Source organism: Dasypus novemcinctus, chromosome 6 (assembly GCF_030445035.2).
Source record: "Dasypus novemcinctus isolate mDasNov1 chromosome 6, mDasNov1.1.hap2, whole genome shotgun sequence".
NCBI classification, from domain to species: Eukaryota; Metazoa; Chordata; class Mammalia; order Cingulata; family Dasypodidae; genus Dasypus; species Dasypus novemcinctus.
This window is the reverse complement of record NC_080678.1, coordinates 6,270,670-6,292,008: the sequence shown is the minus strand read 5'-3', so window position 1 is coordinate 6,292,008 and position 21,339 is coordinate 6,270,670. Positions and strand designations below refer to the sequence as shown.

Genomic DNA, 21,339 nt, shown 5'->3' with positions numbered 1-21,339 from the left:
TCCACAGGCTGGGCATCAGCCTCAGCGCTTGGAGCCTAGAAATAGCAAGGCTCACCTAGACACTGGCTTCTCAGAGACCCTCACTTTCAGACAGCGGTCCTCAATCAGGGGCGATTTGGCCCCAGGAGACATTTGGCTACGCCTGGATTTGCTGCAGTTGGGAAGGTGCTACTGGCTTCTGAAAGGACTGCCAGCATCCTGCAGGACGGCCCCCCACGACGGAGTCTTCCAGCCCAAAGGGGCAGGAGGGCAGCGTGGTAGCCCTGCTCCGCCCGCTCTGCCACCGGACGGGACGCCGGTGCCCGCAACCTAGGACACCAGGTATGGCAGCAGAGAGGGGGCCGCAGGGGAAAGGGGCTGGTGCTAGGGCACACGGTGGTGGAGGCGAGCCCAGGCCAGCCCACCCCCCGGTCCTGCAGGAGCCTGGCCCTCCCGTCCACAGGCTGTTCAGGGCCTTGTGGAAACGCGCCAGCTCCCGTCTGAGGATGTGCTGAGAATAGGTAAGATTCTATTTCTGACGAGCGGTTTTCACTCACAGGCATTGCAATATGGATTAATCCAACCTAATACAAAATGTGCAAAGGGGAAAAATGCTTGCTCAGCCCATCTAGGCTTTTTATTTATAGATCGACTCTTTCAGGAGAACTTGCATCTTTGCTGCTTAAGCGATTAGGTGGACTTTTGAAAAGAGAAAATTACCAGTGGATTTGTAATTGTATAATATTCCAAGAGGTATAATTAGGATTTCTTTGTAATAAATTTTCATTGGTTAAAAATAGAAGCGTGGAAACAAGGCTTGCCTTGTTGCAACTTGAAATAAAATTAATAGGAACATTGTTAAGTTCACCGATGATATCACATTATAGCTTATTCAACAAAATATTTTGTTCAGGACTCTTTGGACACCTTCTAACCCACAGCTACCCACTCAGTTGGAATTGGTCAGAAGCAAATGCAAGCTCACTAAGGATATTTTTTCATATTCTTATGGTTGAACAATTTTCATACTTTCAACAAAGAGTAACTTTCAATGTTTTTGATTAAACGAGCTCGACCCAGAATTCTGACAAGGGTGAGAGGAGCCTTCCCTAGTGCATGCCTGCCTCTCATCAGGAGCATTTCCCTGCCCTGGAGAAACCCTGAGAGTCTGGCCATGGCTGCAGGAAATAGCCCAGGTCCAAGGCAGGGGGGAAAGGGCGTGGCCTTGGCCAACCTTCCAGCCAGGCAGGGACCCCCGATCTGGGCCTCACAGTCCTGGGGTCCCTTCACCCCCGGCACAGCAGGGGTCCGGCTCCCAGGCCCCCACTTCACACCCTCTGCCCAGCCCTCCCCCTGCAGCCGAGCTCATGCAGCTCCTCTGCTGAGGATGCCTGTGGGCTTACATGCACACTTGTGCACGTGTGGGTGCATGCATGTCCGTGTGTCTCTCCCAGGTGTCAGCACATCTCTACACCAGGGCCTTGCGAGTTTGCCACGTGCAGAGGGCAGCAGATTACTCAGTAACTGCATGGCCTCAGGCGGATGGCTCACCTGTGTGGGCTGCCGATGCCTGTGAGTTTACCTGGGGCTGGGGACTCGGGCCACGGGGCAACTGCACCTCTGCTGTGTGCCCGGAGACCACCTCCCAGGCACTGCCTGCTGCCCACCTAGGTGAGCTGTCCTTAGAGGAAAACCTTCACCCTGGCACAGAGACTACCACGGCCACCAAAGAGCCACCTGTTAAAGTGCAGAGGAAACTGAAAGCGGCTGATTTCACTGCCTCATTAGAGAGAGGAGAGGGAAAGAGAGAGGGAGAGCAAAGGAGGGAGGGCCAGAGGGGGAGAGAACTGGAAGAATGCAGAGAGAGAGCCATTGGGCCGCCCCTCCTGTGCAGCAGGTGCATTGGGGAGGTTCATTGTCCAGTAAGCCTAGGCACCCGCCCGTTCATGCAAACATCCAGCCTCAAACGCACCATCTTTGTGTTACGGGGATGGGCAGGAGCTCCAGCTAGGGAGCTGGATGACTGGGATTCATTCCTGCTCAGCTCAGGGTCCACGGGTGGGAGGGAAGAACGCCCAGTCCAGGGGCTGCAGCCGCTCCGTGGGCTCCTCCCCTCCCCCCAGGGTCTGCTGTGCACACTGCTGCACGCTCTGCAGGCACACAGGGCTTGTGGTGACAACAAGGCAGCCCCACCCCCCAGTAGAGCTTGCCACCTAAGGGGACATTTCCTAGTCACACGCACGTAAAACCACCACTGTGACAGGCCTCGCAGAGCTGAAATATGCTGTGCAACAAGGACTGCCAGTGCCATGGGACTTGGCCGAAAGAGAAGATGCTGGATGTGACTCTTTTCTGGATTCAGAAGATGAGAGGGAAGGAGGACTATGAGCTGACTCGGATGGAGACAGAGCGCCATCTTACCTGACGTTCAGAGAGCACCTGTTTGGCTTTGAGGTGCTTCTACAGGTGAGGGGTCTTGCTGTAAAACCTCAAATTCTGCAAATTTGCCCCTTATTTTTGGTAAAATAAGTGGTTCAGACAAGGCGATCTTGAAATGCCTCGGGGAGCTGCAATTCTGCAACCAGATGGGCTCTTGGGCCTCCCACCCTGCTGACCACTTAAACATGTTGATCCTGCCTTCCACATACTAGGTTTGCCTCCCCGTTTTGTTCTTCCTAGACTCCAGAGTCAGGCCTCCCCTGGCCTCATACAAGCTGCTCATGAATGTGTTGAGCAGGGATTGCCACACCTGGCGCCTCTGGGAGCTTCCCCCAGGCACCTGCTCCACGGACAGCAGACCTTGGCCCCGTGGGCAGAGGCACAGGGCCAGGACACGGTCCCCGGCAGGCACGCCCAGCCCTGGGCTGCCTTCTGCTCCGTCCGCACTCTGTGGGCACCACAGCTGGCGTCCACGCCATCCACCAGCCAGGGCCCCACTGTGCATCCTCCAGGGCCAAGCAGAGCCTGCAGGGAGAGTCAGCCAAGAGACTTGAGTTTGGTTTTGCACAGTCCACCCTGTCCCTTGCAGCCCCGACCCCACTGCCCCTGACACGCTCTTCCTGGGGTGGAGAGCAGCTTGGGCGCCTTTTCTGCTCCTTAACTAATGGGCCCACGGCCCCGAGGGTCGGGTGGCAGCGTGGTGGGCTGGGGGGAGCCCAGGATCGGGAGTGACAAGTCTCAGGCCTGCCTCAGGGTGCTCCCGCTCCGTTAGGCAGGGGCTCGTGCAGGACCTGTCCAGGAGGCTCCCGGGGCCTGTGGTTCTTTTGTCGTCGACCCCAGCACCCACCATGACTCTTCGGAGGCTCCACCATGATCACAGACGAGGAAGAGCTCGGTGAGGCGGCTCCAGCGTGCTCACTGCGCAAGGGCCTGCTCCGGGCACTTGGGGAACAAGCCCCGGCCCCCTGAGGCCCCTGTTCCAGAGGGAAAGGCCGAGGACAACAAGCAAGCCTACTCAGTCTGGAGCCACCCACGTAGGAAATGCAAAACAAACCCAGAGCTGGGTAGGGGACAGGGGCCGCCGGGTGCTCAGGGCCACTTGCTGGAGAAGCCACCAGGAGTGACCGCTGGGGAGAGGCACGGGCCCTGGGGGAGGAGGCCTCCAGGCCCGGGCTTGGCTCTGCAAAGGCACCGAGCGGGGGGCAGCAGGGACTGCTCCAGAGATGGCAGGCGGGCCAGCAGGGCTGCAGCCACATGGGGGGCTGCCGCAGGACGGCGGCACTGGAGATCAGGAGGGGCGGCTCCGGGGGGCGCGGCACCACACCGGGGCTGCCTGGTTCCTTCCTCACGGCTCTTCTGTCTCCTTGGCCAGGGGCTGCTGAGATGGCAGGTCCAGGGACAGCTCTGAGCCGCGGCTCGGGGAACCGGTGGCTGTGCCGGGGCGCCCTGCCCTGAGCTGGTCCAGGCCACGAGGGCATCGGTTTGATTTGTCTCAGGCCACGAGCTGTGGAGACCCTGCGGAGCCAAGGCCCGTGGGCCCCGCGTCTTCCCAGGCGTGTCTGTGGAAATGTTTTGCTGCACATGAAGCGATTCCTGAGTGACTGTTGCCTTGATGTATTTTTAAGGATTAGTCACTAGCCCAGGCGAGGCAGGCGATGGTGGTGACGGATGTTGCCTTAAGGAAAGACAGGGGGACGAGCAAAGCAACGGCAAAAAGCTGACGTCATCCCAAGAGGGAGCCGGAAGCCGTGGCCCCATAACCCGAGGGCCCTTCTGGACCCGCCGACCTTATCAGGCCAGTGCCAGTGCACGCGCCAGGCCGCGCCCCCTCGGCCCGCATTCGCCTGCCTCCCGCGCATCTGACCCCAGGCCGATCCTCCAGGCGTGTTCTCGGGGCCCCGCTGGCAGGCTCCCGACACGGGGTCCACCGGACTCTGTCGGCATCACACACTCTGACAAGCAGGGTTAGGGGAGCCCGGCTGGTTGTGGGTGTCGTTCGCTGTGCCCCACGGGCTTCGCTAGAATGTTCTAGCAAACATTCGCCATGAGGTCACGCTGAGAACGTTTTCTCCCCTGGGCGCACAAAGCTCTGCGTTCCTGCACCCGGTGAGACTTGCCGTGCTTTTGTTAAAGTGCCACCGCCGGCTGGTGTGTTTTCTCCGGCCCTTGGCGCTGGACGTGGTGGCCCAGAGGCAGGGAGTAAGTGTGTTGGATTAGATTCCTGTGGGAACTCGTTTCTTGTGACGCCCTTAGAGACACGCTAGAGGTGCTGAGCTCCAGCCTCACTCTGTAAAGAGAAGAGGTCGCCACGGGCTTTTGGCCTTCCACGTTCCATACGTGATTCCCAGCCACTCTCACCGTTCCTACTTCTGTCCTGGCCCTGCAGGGAGGGGCCTGTTCCAGGGGATCCTCTAAAGACTTCGTCCAGCATGGAATCAACACCATATTTTTGCACGTCTCCTGAGTTCGTGGCCATCTGTTTGCCTTGAGCTCTCTTCCCATTGGACAGTGTTGTCAAAGGAATCCATAAACCAAGGTTGCAGTCATCGAAGGCCCTGCGTCTGATCACCACTCCAAGCTTCCAAGAACCCAGCAGTCCAGCACCCCTGGCCTGCCTTTTGGTAGTTGTCTGTCTGTGGACATCTAAAACCTCCCCAACTCCTCGCTTTTCTTCCAAATTGGGAGCAACATGATACAAGAGGAAGGGCAGGAGGCCAGGAGGCAGAGGGCAGGACTTTCAGTACAAGTTTAATCTCTAGGGACAGAGTTCGAACCTGGACTTCCCACTGACCAGTTGTGCATCTTCCGGTCAGTCTTGTATCCTACTGGCTCTCCATTTTGTTTCATTTGTTAATTGGAAAAAATAATGTCACCAACCATGTAGGATCTTAGGTAAGAAGGAGATGAAATACCAAGAGCATCTGCCATTTGCTGACCGCTCTGAGCATCAGGCCTGCTGCTCCCCACTTTCCTGCACGGCTTCATTCACAAGCCGGAGGGGCGGCCCAGCCAGCATCCCCGCATACAGGTGAGACAACTGATCCTTCAAGGTGCTTAGCAGAGCACCCAGCCCGTAAAAATGTCAGACCAATGACTGACGGTGACAACGATGATGATGAAGATGACGACGGTGACAATGACAATGATGACAATGACGATGAGAGTGATGACAGTGATGATTAGGATGATGAAGACGATGATGACGACAGTGATGAGGATGATGGGGATGATGATGGTGATGAGAATGGTGATGATGAGGATAGAAATGCTAATGATGACGGTGACGACGACGACGACGACGATGATGATGATGGAGATGATGATGATGATGATTCTTCACGTGCACTGACTCTGGCCACCTCTGGGCATCCACAGCTGCCCTGCCCAGCTGGGGTCCAGTCCGCTGTGCGGCTGGCTGACACCTCATCTTTTATGGGATTTAACAGATGAGGAGAGTCTGCTCTTTCTGCAGGCAAAGTGGGCTGGGAATTTATCATCAAAATGCTGCCAGTCTGTAACTCCTGTGTTAGACACAACATGAAATTCTGCAGGAATCAAAGTTCCTGTTAATCTTTCTGCCTTATGGGACCTCAGACACTGCATTGTGTGCTGGTAACAAACGGTCTTCAGATGAGACAAATTTTGAAAGACCTGTATTCTCCAGGTTTTTGGCCTTGAAACAGTGCAGTGCAGCACGGAGCCGCCAGCAGCTGTTGGGAAGCTCAGCGCATCAATCAGGGGCAGCCAGGGCTCCCTGGACAGGGCTCCCATCTGACACGGGCCAGGACACAGATGCGTCTGCTTCTGCCTGCTGCTTTCTTCTTGTGGGGAGTGGGGATTCGAAGACAACGGCAGCAGCAGTGGGGGCCGACTCCCCCAGGATGGAGTCACAGCCACCGGCAAAGTCCTGGGGGTGGGAGCTCGGCACTGCCCCCAAGCAGGGCTCCTGCCCAGAGATGGGGGGGCGCAGCAGGAAGGGCCACTCCCCGCCCTCACCAGCACTGTCCAGCATGTGAGCACAAGGGCGCTAGGATGGGTAGACACACACACCATCCCCTGGCCACAGCATCAAGACCCACCCCGTCTTGCCCAGCTGCCCACAGCTCTGCCTGCAGCCCTCCCCACGCCAGCTCCTGTCCTGCTCTCTCCACCCTGTTGGAGTGGCCCTGGCCCCGCCCTCCGGCCCCCCATCTGCTCAGTCCTTCTGGCCTTCCCAGCTCTGCACCGAGACCAGGCAGGCCCCACCCACCCCTACCGCCAGCTGGCGGCTCCTTCCTGGCCACCACATCCATCTACCTTGTTCTGCCTCCATTGTCCACATGGCTATGACACCCTGACTATGTGTCAGGAACAGAGTTCGGCAGAGGGGATAGGGCGAAAAGCCTCTGGACACTGGACCAGGGCTACGGCCACCCTGGACCCTCCACCAGCCGATGGACCCTGGTGGTCAAAGCCTTTGGCAGGGCTTGAAGGCTCTGCCAGGCAGCTCGGAGGCTGCCCCTGCCTCTCAACTGTCCCTCTGTCCTTCGGCCGTTTGGGGCTAGGAGTTTTGCTGCTCAGGGAAGACAGTGTCCTGGTGCAGGCAGATGCCTGGTGACCACTGAGCTCGGACCCCGAGTGCAGTGGGAGTAGGTCAGCTTGGGGCTGAAGAGGGGTCACGGGCTGACAGCCTGCTGCACAACATGCTCTTCCTGCCCCGGACACTTGGCTGAGGCTAAAGATTTCCCAGCAGTGAGGAGGACTTGAGTAGCTCACAGGAACGTATTTCTGTGCCTGTAATTAGGAAGTAGCCTTGACAGGCTCCTCATTTTGGAACTCAGGCCTGCGGATCCTGGAGCGCCCAAATCTGTTATCATCCAGCGGGGCCTCTGACCCAGGCCAGGTGGCGGCACTGGCCTTCACGCCATTCCTTGGCCAGCTGCCTTCTAGTTGCACTTGGGAGATGAGCCAATTACCCAGCCTGGGCACACGTGGGCTGGAGCCGAGCTGGCAGACCTGCATGGGACGCTTGTCCCTCGGGCTCAAAGATGCAGGGTGCAGCTTCCAGAGGCTGTTGAATCAGGTTTTTAAACTATTTTCTTGCCTCTGCTTGTTGCCTCCAGGTGTTCCTTCTGGGATTACCAGAGCCTCATAGTCTGATTCATATATTCACTGTAGGATACAGACTTTTAAAACATTCTAAGATTTAAAAATTAAAATTACAGTGCTCATGATGCTAAGCAAAGCTTCAAGTCTGAGTGGGGATGGCTGGACAAGAGACGCCGACGGGGCCACGGACCCTTGGCAACCCTGGAAGGAGCAGAGGGGCGGCGGGGCATATTAGGGCAAGAGGGCAGTGGGTGAGGCCGCTGCAAACTCGTGACTCCCTGAGGGGCACCTGCCTCCACCCGCTGAGAGGGGCAGCAGGTGACACTGGGGTCGGGCATCTCTCAGGCTCCAGGACACCAGTGAGGAAACAGAAGTTTCAGGTGCGAGCGAGGCGGATGCAGAGAAGCAGATCCCCCGAGCCCAGGGCACCCTGCAAATGGCCTCAGAGAGCTCCGGGAAGAGCCCTGGCGTGGAGGGGCCAGGGTGCTCTCTTGGGCTACTCCCTTCCATTATTTCTGTTAAACCAGGTCCAGTCTCCCTCGAGGTAAGAGAGCAGAGCGACAACTCCCTACAGGTCCGAGAGGCAAGGCCAACAGCATGGGGGAGTCTTACTAATTGTGCTCATTTTTAAAAGAAAATGTTAACTGCTCTAAAATAACAGCATATATCAGAATAGAAAATTCAGGGGAAAAAAACAATACTGGAAGAAAGAAAGAATGGAAAAGAGACCAGCAGAATCCAGAATAGAGTTAGAAATAAAAGGGGAAAAAGTTAAGAAAATAAGAATAAATTAGAAATTAAGAAGAAACACAAGAGTGAGTGAAAACCATAGATGATGCCTTTAGAGAAAGAGAATATAAAATGTCGAAGAAGCCAGGTGGAAAGTAATTTAGAAATATACTATAAGGAATCAAATGTATGTGACATAGGAGAAAGGCAATAAAGAAACCCAAAGCAATGAAACAGAGAAAATATTAACAAATAATTCAATAAAAATGCTCTTACATAAAGAAGAGGGTCACCTACATGGTACACCTCATACCTGGGAAAATTAACCAACATGCAATACATTGCCTTTTAAAGGATAAAGATTGTAACTAAAAGGGATTGAAATACATCAACTCTATTTAAATCCAGAAGTTCCTAAAGAATGGGTCATCTTTGGAGGATACTAGGGAATCTGCATATTACTTTGAAAACTGAATTAAAGGGCAAGAGTAAAACATGTATCCTGCCATTCCTGTTTGAGTAGTTTCTGAGGATGGGTTTCTCCTAGCAGGGTAGGCAAGCTGGTCAATGCAAGACATGAGGGAACTAAGATATACACTGGCCTTTAACGGCCCCTCATGGAATAATGATCTGAGCACCCTGTGGTGGCTCACATCGTAGCTCAGTACCCAGGGCTGTGCGCCACCAATGGCAGCAGCTCCATGCTGCTTCGCGGCACTCTTTCCAGAAACACGAATCACACCTGAGTCCGATGCCACTCCAGTTCAGATTAGTGACTGACAGGAAAGTACAGGGGACAGAAGAACATGTTAAACCACGCCAGAGGGTGCTCTCCAGAGAGAAACTCAGGTCAGTGACCCGATGCATTTTAAAAACAAATGGAAAAAAAAAGAGAGCTGGGAAGAGAGTAATCTAGATATGAAAAGAGGCATGAGACAAATCAACAAAATGTAGACTATGAACATCAATGTCCTAGTATTCAAAAATCAAAATTTAAGAAAAGAATAAAGCTATCAAGGGAATTTAAATGCTGATTGGAGGTTATTTGATAATATTAAGGATTTTTTTTTTTTAATTGCTGATGTCTGTTTTTAGGTATGGCCATGGTACCATGGTTATATGTTAAAAAATCTTTTTCCTTTAGATATGTTTCCTGAAATATTTACAAGTGAAATGATATGACACCTGGACTTTGATTCAAAATAATCTGAGGAAGGGGCCAACAGGACAGATTGGAACGATGTTGGCCGTGAGGCAATTGTTGAAGGTGGGCACTGCCTACACGGGGGTGGGTCAGACTGCTCAATTTTTTATGTTGAACTTTTATATAATAAAAAGTTAATGAAGGTAAATTGAGCATTACCCCCTAATCAGGTATGTTGAGGTCATTTTCATTGTGTTGGGCCTTTCCCGACCTAGTGTTGGATAGTGGGATAAATGGTCTTTTTTACCTGTCTTTTCTGATCTATTAAGACTCCTCTGCTATGTGAGAAATCAGCTCATCTCAGGTGGATCTTTGGGATTGGCCTGACCTGCCGTAGCCCCTCAGACAACCATTTCTCTTTGGCTTATCCCTGCCCTTCCAGCCAGTCTCTCACACTGGCTCGCCTCTCCTTCTCAGAACCAGACCCCCCCCTCCCCCGTTTCCTTCCACCATCACTGCAGAGGCAGTGCTGTCCTTTGTCTTCTCTCGTCATCTCTGCTCACCTCATTCAAGCTGAACACTTGTTCACAATAGAAGCCATAATCAGATTGAGCAGAGTAACCTATCATTTATCAAAAATATAAAACAAATGCATTCTTTTCCATAGGAGCTGAGGAGAAACTGCCTCAGATTGTTATAAATGTGTACCTGCGAGGGGTTGTAGAATGAGCCTACAACTTTCGATAACCAGTTTTGTGGAGAAAGTAATGAGGTTTGTGTGAAATGTACTCTGCGGCTCGGCGATTTCTCTCTGTATCCCAGAAGTGACATTCATCAGAACTTCTGGCAAGCCCCAAGCACACAATAAACAGGGATTAATTTAATTAGATTAAAATATTCCTGAAGGTAGACTCACTTTCTGGAAAACAAAGGGGTAAGGCCTTTGATGTATACCAGGTATGCAGGTTACATGAGATCATTCCATCAGCCTTCAGGTACACCTGGCATCAAAACCTCTGCTGGTTTCAACTTCAAGTAGCCACAGCCAATTCAGAAATCATTGCTGCAATTTGAGGCAGAATTTGCAAAGGTTTCTGATGCCCAGCTGTTCATTCTTTGGGAAGTTAAGCTGCATTTGGTGAGAAATGGCAGAGGTGCTGCCTCTCAATGTGGACAGGCGCCCTAGCACACCAGCAGGACACAAAGACTCCTGGACATGGGAAATTCCAAAGATTCCACTTCAAAGAGAGCGTTCTAAAGGCAGGAGATTGAAATAGACCTGGAAATTGTGTCTTCTAAGATGAAAGCCGCTCCCCAGTTAAGGCTGGCTTCCAGTACTCAGGAGCACAGGCAGGGGTCAGGCTCCCTGCAGAGTCCTGTGGGCAGAAGATCCACATCCAGCAGGTCTTCTCCGTCTCCTTCTTTCTAGATTCCTCTCCCACTGCCTTGAAAATCCTCCTCATTGTTTAACTGTCAGCTGAAACTCCACCTCCCCGGCCGGCTGGGGACCCCACATTTTAGAGGAAACCCTCCCTAGCCGCATTATCATGTTGTGCGATGAGGAGAAGAACACATGGCTCTGGTGTTGACCAGACGCTGAGACCTGACCACCAGGGCCCTCCAGGGGCAGGAACAAAAATGGAGCAGTGGTTGCCACTCCTGGCATGCAGAGAAATGGGCTTGGTCATCCAGAAACCTTGAGGAAGAGCCAGAAGGACCAGAACGGGTGCAGGTTCCTGAGCCAAGGAGGGAGGTAGATGTGGCTCAGCTGAGGTTCCTGGCACCTGGGGAGCTTCAGCAGCATGAAGACCTGGTCGCAAATCCAAGAATCAAGGACTAGAACAGGAAAGAGCAGGACAAGGGGAAACAGGGCAGGAGATGGAGATGGGGCACGTTCCAGGTAAAATGTGCTTCCGTTTGGCTTTTGCTACAAGGTGGCCTCCATGGAGAGAAGACACGTTGCCACCAGGTGCATGGCAGCATTCCAGCTGCCTGTGTCTAGGAGCGCTGGGGATGAGTGGGGCCCAGACCACAGGCTCATCTTGACCATTTGACACTTTCTCCTGGCCAGAGCTCCCTCAAAGGACATCTTGTAGTCCATGTGTTCACAGGACTGCCCATCAGCCATGCTGACAGAGGTCTGTTCAATGCATGCCTACAGCAAAGGACGTGCAGCTTGCCAGCACGATGTGCGCGGGGAGAAGGAGCGAGTCCTTCATGTGCCTGTGTTCCCCAGGTTCTGACCTGCCTGTGGAAGGGCAGAGCCTTCCTGCACTCCATCAGGCAGTGCCAGCGGCTAGCCTCATACCTTCCCCGCATGTTCCCATCGCACCAGGGACAGAGGAGGCCTGGACGGCACTGGGGCCCTGGCACACGGAACGTGGCACACAGCAGGCACTTGCATCGGGTGAGTTGGCAGAACAGAACTCAAGGTGGGAGGTGGCCCAGGGTGTCCAGTTTCTCCATTTGGGAGTGGTATCCTTACTGTTCCAAAAGGACCCACCTGCATGTGGGGCTCTCTGTGGGGTGTCCTGGGGTTCCAGAGGCTGGGAAGACCCAAGGTTCCCCAGCCAAGACTGTGCTTCTGGATGCTTGACTCATGGCTGGGCCCCACATGGAGGGCGAGTCTGCCATGTTCTCCCCACCCCCCCTTGTGCAAGGGAGGGCACAGACCCGCCGTGGGCATCGTGGCATCATCTCAGCATCCTCATGTCTACTGCCAATGAGGAAGTCCCTGTGCAGTGCCGTGCCAGCCATCCTCTGTGTCACAGCAGGCATCTGCTCCTGAAGACGGGGGAAGATGAGCCGCTCTCACTCCACTGTGGGTCCAGTGAGGCGAGGACAGGCTGAGAGGGTCTCAGGAGTACCCAGGCCGAGGAACCGAGGCTCGTTCCAGGGTTTCCTCCTGGTGCTCTTGTTCAGACATGCCTCATTTGAGTGGGATGTTTCCTGCAAATTGGAAGGAGAATGCTGCCTGTTCACCCAACCCCTCAGACACAGCACCTGCAGCTCTGTGGATGTGACATGGTGATGCACAGATCTCGCTTTTAAAGCCGATGCCAGGTCTCCCTCTTAGAAATGCACACATTTTATAATTTTTTTTTGAAGACAAAATGAATGCCAGAGAATATCTACGTCTCAGTCTAAACAGGCAGATTGAAATCCCGTGGCAGTTGCTGCTGGCACACTCCATCTCTGCGAGGCAGACATCAACGAGGTGCTGTACAGTTTCCCTAATGACGTATGACACAGGCTCGTGCATTTATAAAACCACAGGTTCTGTGTAGGACCCAGTGAGCAAGTACAATCATGACTTATGTACCAAGAACAACTTAAAAGGGTAGTGGACGGTAATAATTTGTTTTCCATGCATGTCAAGGACCACAAAGAGATAATGCATTCTTCAACCTTATGAAGTTACCTGGAAGAGAAGCCCAGATGCTGACTCTGCATTGGAATGTAGGTCACTCCATGTATCCAGGAACAAATGAAAGATATAATTTTACAGCTGCATAAATTGGGAGTTCACATATTTTATAGCATTATCATATAGCATTTTAAGAAGTAATGCTCTCACTTTTTTCACAGTTAATTTTCCTGGAGTTCTAGAAATCATTTATATAGAAATAAGAGATGCTTACCCCACACTCTGTGTGAGGACAGAGGCTCAGGGCCGGCTCCTCCTTTCTGATGGAAAGTGCTTTTCCTTCTTTATCTTCCAAGCTGACTCTAACCAGAATGGGCTCCATTTGAATCAGAGTTCCAGAAGGAGTGGTGGCCCCAGGTATTGCCACGTGACCAGCCAGGGACCTGGGAGCCCCAACTGCCAACCCCAGAACGACAGTCTCTGGAAGAAAGCATCACCTTGCCGACATCTTCATTTGGACTTCTGGCTTCAGAATCGTGAGCAAGGAGTCTCCATGGTGTAAGTGAACCCACTGCAGGGTATTTGCTTTTGCAGTGAGGACACTGGACTACAGCGCTGCCCTTCTTTTATCTTGTCAGGCCTACCGCACCCCAAGCTGCTCCCCAGTGGGCTGGAGAACCCAGGTAGACCACAAGCCATGCAGCTCTGGGGACTGCACCTGAGGGTCATGTCCCTGCCACCTGAAGACTGAGGCCCCGCAGGTCCGAGAGTGTGCTTTGAACTTTCCATGGCCACCTGGGATTGCCGAGAGGCGAGGACTGAGTCACAGGGAGAGCAGCATATTTGAGGAGAGCAGGATCTAGCCCAAGGGGATACTTCCTGCTTCCATGTTGCCGAGTCTTTAGTGAAGGCCATGGCAAGTACTTTTCACCCTCTGGACCGAGTGTGCTTACAGGAAAACATTCCGCTTTGTGTTACAGTGTTATTAGGTCAACTTTACCACTTACACCTGAAGCCGCCAATTGGGGAATTCCAAAGTTTACAAAATGCCATGATGATATTCCAAGCCAAGAGATTCCTTTTGGTCACTCACAGTACAAGAAACCTATACCTGAAAGACATAGAAATGTAAGCATGTTCCCAAAGCCGTAGGGTTAATGATAACTGAAAGAAGAATTTCATTCTTTGATGCTGTGAAAAGCCATTAATTTAGTAGGAGTCACCAAATGGCAAAACCTGGCAGCTAACAAAGGGCCTAGAAGCCATACAGATTACTGGTTATCTCTTCTCTAAAGTTTTTTGAGGATAATTTCATTCTTATTTTCAAACCAAGTATCACACTTCTGCTGAATTCCTAAAATAATTCAATTATTGGAAATAAATCCTAACTTAAAATAGACAGCACATTGAAAATCCAGGTCTGAACTATAAAAAAAGCATCCATGTTCAAATTGGCAGAACCTCTCAGCACTGCACACAAAGGGGGAAACTGAACGATTAACTGATTTTCTGGTCTCAGGGAGGATGTAAGCTCATGGATCATGAGCAGATTCCATTAAACAGCAAACAACAAGCTATTTGGCATGGCACTCAGGTAGTTGAAAATATTTTAGTAATTTGAAATCTTATCATTATGATACATTTCTCCCAGGAAATTTTTATGGAAATATCATTCAGAGGTGAATTATTTGCACAATTGATTTAATTCCACCTTTGCCTCCTCTGTATGAAGGTCCAAATGTACACAAATTGGGTTGTGGAACATCCAATCTTCATCAGAGTTTATTTCGTTCTTTCTCAATAAAGATGCTAATTAGTCCAACATTGCAGAAGTATTTGAAATGCTCATGATAAGGAAAAGTTATATTATTTATACCAATAAAGACAGGTCAAAATTAGCTGATTTCAACCTATGGAAACCTGTTCTCTTGCTATAGATACATAACAGCAGTTAGAAGCTTAAGAAGCACTTGGGTATACTGACAATAACCTTCCCAAAGAGGGATAAAGAATGCTGAGATGCTTGTGGTGGTTTAGCCTATGTGGAGGAGGAAGGTGGGCATTGCAGTTTGGCCTTGGAATGCTCTGGAAAACAGCACACAGGATGAAGCATCAAAATACAATAGGCAAAGTTCTGAAAGGCTCACTTATAAACAAATGATCATGACTGGACAGAAAATACTAGATCTTCACTCCAGCTATATAACTATTTATGCATTTTCCTCCAAGATCTCAATGGGAAAGCAAAGCTGCCCGTGACAAGGATGTGTGGCATTCTGGTCAAAGAGGTGGGAGCTGAAAACCACCGCCTCATTGGGAAACCATTTAAGCACCAATATGTACTTAAATATTCTTTCTCACATAGGAATCTGCAGGGCAGAAATGAACTTAGAAACATACAGTTACCAAGATTCCATGCAAAACTTCCACATTTGCTTCAAAGCTAGTTTTCAATTATGGAAGTCAGTCAGATGATTAAAACTAAAATTAATGCTCTCATGTTACAAAATGCCAACTGTTCAGAATTCAAGGCCAGTCTCACGGGATAACAAGTGGAGATTGAAATTGGGGTTGTGGGGCAGATATCCAAGTTATTTTAGATCTTATCAAGTTTTTCCTCCTACACAAGTTTATAATTCATCAAATAATGGCTAGCTTTCCATGGTGCTCATGCCTCAGGAATTTCTTCTTGTTGTTTTTATTATATGTAGATAGGAATAAGTATAGTTAGAGAATGAAAAAGAAATAAAGTTAGAGACAGAGAGATAAAAAGCTGGAAATAGAAAAAGAGCTAGAGACAGAGCTGGAGATAGAGAGATAAAGACAGAAAGAGAGAGAGAGAGACAGATCCTGGAGCCCCTGGCCCCATCAAATGCATTTGATGTCCTTCATTTACAGCCCACGTAAAGTGTCTTTGATCCCCAAACGTGACTTTTTAAGGAAAAGTTTGGGGGGATGGGTCAAGAGACCAGAGGTCCGTGAGATTGAGGGGGAGGTTTCTTCCCTCCAGAGCCCTGGAAGCCCCCGTTGGCTGACCCTCAGCCCCCGGGCCCCCCATGCAACGTCTTGCTGCCGTGCAGGGCTGTGGTCACCAGGAGTGCGGGGCAGGAGGGAGGCTGCCGGGAGCAGGCCCCGCCTCCCCGCTCGGCAGGACAGTGCTAACCGCCTGCACTGCTGGGACCTTAGGCCCAGCTGGAAACCGGTTAAACGATAAGATGCATGCCCTAATCAGATCAACTAATTTTTAAGGGGGCGCACAGTGGGCAAAGGCCCAAAGGTGTTGAAACAGAGGCCTCAGTAAAACCACGTGGGCCTGAATCTGCAGGTTTGTCTCTCCGTGGACATCCACCCAGAGAAAAAGTCCATCTGTCCGGCTGCTGGTCCCACACATTTTCTCGTCCCTCCGTTCCCCACCAGCTTGGCCAAGAAATCAGGGTCAAGGGGTGAAACGATGAGGCTGAAGCACAGCTTCCGCGTCAAGATGCTGTTTGTCCTTGGCCACCGCACACAAGTGTATGAAGTCTTAGCTCTTCTACAGCACTTTTCCACAAGGGAAGGGACATGAATGTGCGTGTTCTTGATGAGAAGGGAACTGTGTTTGGCTTCCTGTCGCTGGGCTGCGCTGTCCCGTGACAGGGGCCGAGACGCAGGCCTGGGGCAGCACTGAAGCTGCCCACTGGCCGAGGTCGGGGCTGGATTCTGACGTGAGTCGGGGCCACAGCTCAGGCCAATGAAAGCCTTAGCTCAGGAGGCGGCCGAAAAACCCCTCTTGTTGACTGGCCCTTCCTTCTCCTCTTTGCTGGGGAACTTAGACCCATACATGCCTCGTCCCCCACCCCCAAAGACGTGTTCAGGTATTTGTAACTAGGGGGATGCCTTTTGTAAACAGGACCTTTGAAGAGGCCTTTGCTAGGTAAGGTGTGGGCTCACTTGTGGAGAGGATCGGGGAGGACCCATTTAGATGAGGCCAGATAGAATTCCGGGACCTTTGCCAGCTCTCTCCAGAATGCCGCAGGCTCCTGGAGAAGCACGCTGCTGAGGGCTGCCTTTGGGCTCCCAGCCTCCAAAGCCAGGAGACTGTGAATTCCTGTTCAAGCCAAGTGGTGCGTGGCACTTGTCATAGCAGCCCTGGCAAACTTAAACACCAGCAGAATAGGAAAGGAGCAAAAGTCCAAGGGCAGACAGGAGGGGTTGCGAGATAAGAACTGCTCCCTTGACCTGAAAGGAAAAGGAGGATTTCCCACCATTCTGCATACCACAACCCAAGAGTGACTGTCACCCTTTATCAGGAGCTTCCCATTAGCCAACCGAGTACCAGGAGCAGTGACGCAGGCACCGGCTTATTTGCCTCCCGCCCTTGGAACCAAGTCAGTTTCATTTTACAGATGAAATACCAGAGATCAGAATTAAATTGCTTTGCCAAAAGTCTCACAGCAAGCAAGGGTCAGGGCTGGAGGGACAACCCAGGTCTGTCCACCCCACACCCATGCTCTTTCCCTGGACACACCACCCCACCTCCACCCCCATTCATCTCTCCAGCAGCTTTTATAGGATTTGAGAAGCTCGGCCAGGCTGAGAGTGGGGGTCCCTGGAGAGGACAGGGGAGGGGAACCCCAAGCATCTTCAAGTCTGAGGAGCATAAGCCATGCACACCCACTCAGCTGGGGCACCAGGTCGTAGAAGAACCAGACAGTACCGTGTTTTCTGAGACCCTCCGCCATCTGCTCTGCAGTGGCGTTTGTTCTTTGCTCGCCGTCAGTCTTGTGTCATGATGCCCTTCATTCCACGCCACCTGTTTACCCACAAGGGAAAGACGCACGAGGCAGAGCCACTGCCACCTACCTGTTCCTCTTGGTTTTCACGCTCTGGCCACTGCTGTCCTCCTCAGGACCTGACCCGTCGCTGTGGTCAGCTGAAAGGGAAGCAGGGGACAGGGTTGGGATGCCAGTGCCCACGAGCCTCGAAAGCCACCAGGGTGCTCTCGCATTTCAGCAGGGTTATCTCAGAATGAAGAGTGCAGGCTTTCCTTCCGGGAGGACATCCAGCCCTGCCGTTAGCTTCCTCTTGCTATCCCGTCTCCTCTACTTCATCAGAGCCCCCCAGTTGTGTTTTTCTGCAGAGGTCTTCTTTGGCTGATGTCTTTAGCTGCCTTTGAGGTTGTCAGACCTTCTCCAGGGCTGGAGGAGAGGGGTCAAGGGGGGAGTCTGCTTAGTCGCTGCCCCCTTAGGCTGAAGGCCCTGGCACAAGCCCTTCTCGTCTGGGTCTGCCTTCAGCTGAGCCCAGCTGCCCCCGTGCCCCCTGCACCGCTGAGCGCTCTCCCCGGCCTGCTCAGCTGCCCTCTGTCGCCTGCAGTAATCAGGTTTCTTTGGCACATGGAACACACCTCTCTACTGACTCTGTGTCTATTTCAAAACGCCAAATTGGTTTTGAAGATGCCACGCCCTGGTTCCCATCCTGAAGAGGTTGGCAGTGAATGCCTGATGAGCTTCAGGATGAAAAAGTAAAAAGGAGCTGTCTGCGTTTTGGTTTCATATTTGTCCACAGAAGGGAACAAGGGAAAATGAGCATGCAGATGGCTCTGGAGGGTCTTCTTTCTGTTCTGATAGCTGGATGGCTCCCAAATGCTCTCAGCATCCTAGGAGTCCTCTGACCCTGCTCTTCACCTGCATCTCCCAGCCCTGAGAAAGCACTGTGCCCATGAGCCAACCGCCCAGTGGGCAGAGGGGAAGGGCTTCACAGGACCTCCCCTAGCTGTGGCCATGCCCACCTGGGGCCCCTCCCACCTGGGCCCCGCCCCCACTGGGCCCTCCTCTCACTTGGGCCCTGCCCCCTCCTGGGGCCCACCTCTCACCTGGGCCCAGTCCCCACTTGAGGCTCACCTGGGCCCCACCCCCACCTGGTGCTGCCTCTCACCTGGGCCCCGCCCTCCCCCGCTGCGTTGCTGCTGCCTGTGGACGCAGAGGTGGCTGCAGCTAGAACGCTCTGGTAATGCAGATGAGTCTATGGGGAAGCACGCCAATTCCAGCCCCTGGCCAAGGCCTCCACACCTTCCCTTTTACAAAACCTGACGACTCTCCACCACACTATTTGGAATTCTGGTATCACCTGCATTGCCGGTTCCCAGCTCAGGTGTGTTCAGGTGCTATCGAAGCACAGCCTGGGCTTAGAAAGATGGGGGTCAGGTTCTGAGGGCTCCCAGCCCGCCTCAGTCCACCCTGCCTCCTTCTCCAGCTTCCTCCCCTCCGACTGCCCGTCCACGCCAAATGCCAAATACCACATGCGCAGCGCTGGCCTCCCCTGCACCCACGGGCCTGCCCGGCTGTCCAGACGAGCAGAAGCTGTCCTGGCTGCGGCAGGAGGCTCCGAGGCATGTCCTAACCTAGCCGGCCTGCCCCTCACCTTCGCCTCTGAGGGCTCACCAGCAAGAGGCAGAGGGCTAGTTCCAGCTACATCTCTTGGAGTGACGCTGGCACAGGAGGCCACGTGGGGGAGCACGTGGGAGGCTGGCGGGCAGCCCACGGGGACTCTGTGGTTCTTCTGACATCTGGGGACTTGGCAAATCCCCAGAGAGGTCACCTCCGTGGGGAGGGGCGGCCTGGGCCTCTTCGCTGGCCTCCCCACCAGAGGCCAGGGCCTTCTCTGCTCCCCTTTCTAACACCCGGAAATGTCCATCCATTTCCAAATGTCCCCTGGGGGCAGTACTGCCCTTCAGGCCATTTAAAATCATGAGGCCTTCCAGGGACAGCAGAGGCTGCTCTGTCATCTTTTCCTGGAAGACCCCTCTGCGATCCCGTCAACCCCGTTCCTCTGGTGAACAGAGGGCACCCGTGACCCCCATGGCTCCCTCCATTACCCCATGGCTCCCCAGGCGCCCCCACGCTGCCCACCCACCCCCTGGGGTCCCAGCCTCAGCATCCCGAGTGCACCCTGCCCAGATCTCGGGGCTCTTCCCCGTGGTGCCCTCTCGGAGGTCTCCGGGTGCCCCCATGGCGCCGACATTCTGCGCCCATCTGCTCCTGGCTGGGGTCCTCCCACCCGGAGCTCTAGCTGGTCTCCAGGAAGAACTGGCTTGGCTTGTGGTGGGCTTGTTTCCAGGCAGACAGGGCAGGGGGCGGTGGGGGTGCGGGGGCGGCAGGAAGCCAGGCCCGGGGGGTAGGGGAGGGGCAAAGCCTTCCTCACACCTGCTCCAGGTGGGGCGAAGGCTACACAGGAAAACTAAAAATAATAAACAAAAACTAATGAGGCCATGTGAGAACACAGATTTTACATAGAACAGGGTTGTTTTTTTAATGTTTTTTTGGTCTGTGTATTTGTTTTTAACAATCTCTCTGAGTGAATAAAGCCTTTCCAATCAAAAGTCAAAATCCAGAACCATAAATTCATAAAATAGTTATGAATTTGACTGCCTTTAAAAATACAAGACCAGGGAAACGGACTTGGCCCAGTGGTTAGGGCGTCCGTCTACCACATGGTAGGTCCACGGTTCAAACCCCGGGCCTCCTTGACCTGTGTGGAGCTGGCCCATGTGCAGTGCTGATGTGCGCAAGGAGTGCCCTGCCACGCAGGGGTGTCCCCCACGTAGGGGAGCCCCACGCGCAAGAAGTGCACCCAATGAGAAGAGCCGCCCAGCGCGAAAGAAAGTGCAGCCTGCCCAGGAATGGCACCGCCCACACTTCCCATGCTGCTGACGACAACAGAAGCGGACAAAGAAACAAGACACAGCAAACAGACACAGAACAGACACCGGGTGCGGGGAGAGCGGAATTAAATAAATACATAAATAAATCTTTAAAAAAAAAATACAAGACCACCTTGCGTTTTATGGCAGTAAAAATAAATTAAAAGACCAGGGAAAACATCTGAAATTGTATCACAGCCTGAGGACCAATATCCTTGATTTACAAGAGATCACCTAGCTCAGAAAGGAAGACAAACACTTAAACAGTTCAATGGAATAGAAAATAACACCAAAAAAGGACAATCACTACCTGAAAAGGGGCTCCATTTCACTCAAAGTAAAAAAATACCAAACTCCACAAAGGATGGCTCTGGAGAGCAAGTTTGGATGGCCAACAGCTGGGGAGGGGCTGCAGGGGCTACCAGTGGAGGGGAACTGACCCATGTCTCCAGGGAAGATTTAGCACTCTAAATCAAAACTTAAAATGCATGTACCCTCTCAGCCAGCAATTCCAATAAGACGGATTTACACAACAGGCACCCTTGTAAAAATGCTCCTGCGGTAAATCTGTGCAGGCGGAGGCGTCCCTTATCGGCGCCAGGTGTTAGCAAAACCAGACAAATGACCTACAAGGCCATCAGCAGTTCTGCTGAAACAAGGGTCCCCCTGAGAGGGGACAGAGAAGGATGGAGCGGGGGGAGAGATTGGAGAGGGAGAGAGAGAAAGAGACAGGAGAGAGGCTTGCAAAATGGGACGATTCTCAGATGTAGGATAAGCCCAGGGTTTAACGGCGAATGTAGCATTTCAATGTATTAGATGTTTTTAAAGAAGTCAATCACAGACAAAATCTACACAATTATGAAACGGTACTGTTTTATGCATTTGCCATCAAGAACGCGTACATAATAAAAAATG

At 52.5% G+C, this 21,339-nt stretch overlaps 1 protein-coding gene across 1 annotated transcript in view; it reads right to left on the bottom strand.

Moving 5' to 3' along the window:
• TCERG1L (transcription elongation regulator 1 like) overlaps nt 1-21,339 on the bottom strand; it is a 222,094-nt gene that overhangs the window by 30,952 nt on the left and 169,803 nt on the right. The window contains exon 8 of the mRNA XM_058298125.1: nt 17,589-17,658. Coding sequence (XP_058154108.1) covers nt 17,589-17,658 — 70 coding nt within the window. The remainder of the gene's footprint in view (nt 1-17,588; nt 17,659-21,339) is intronic.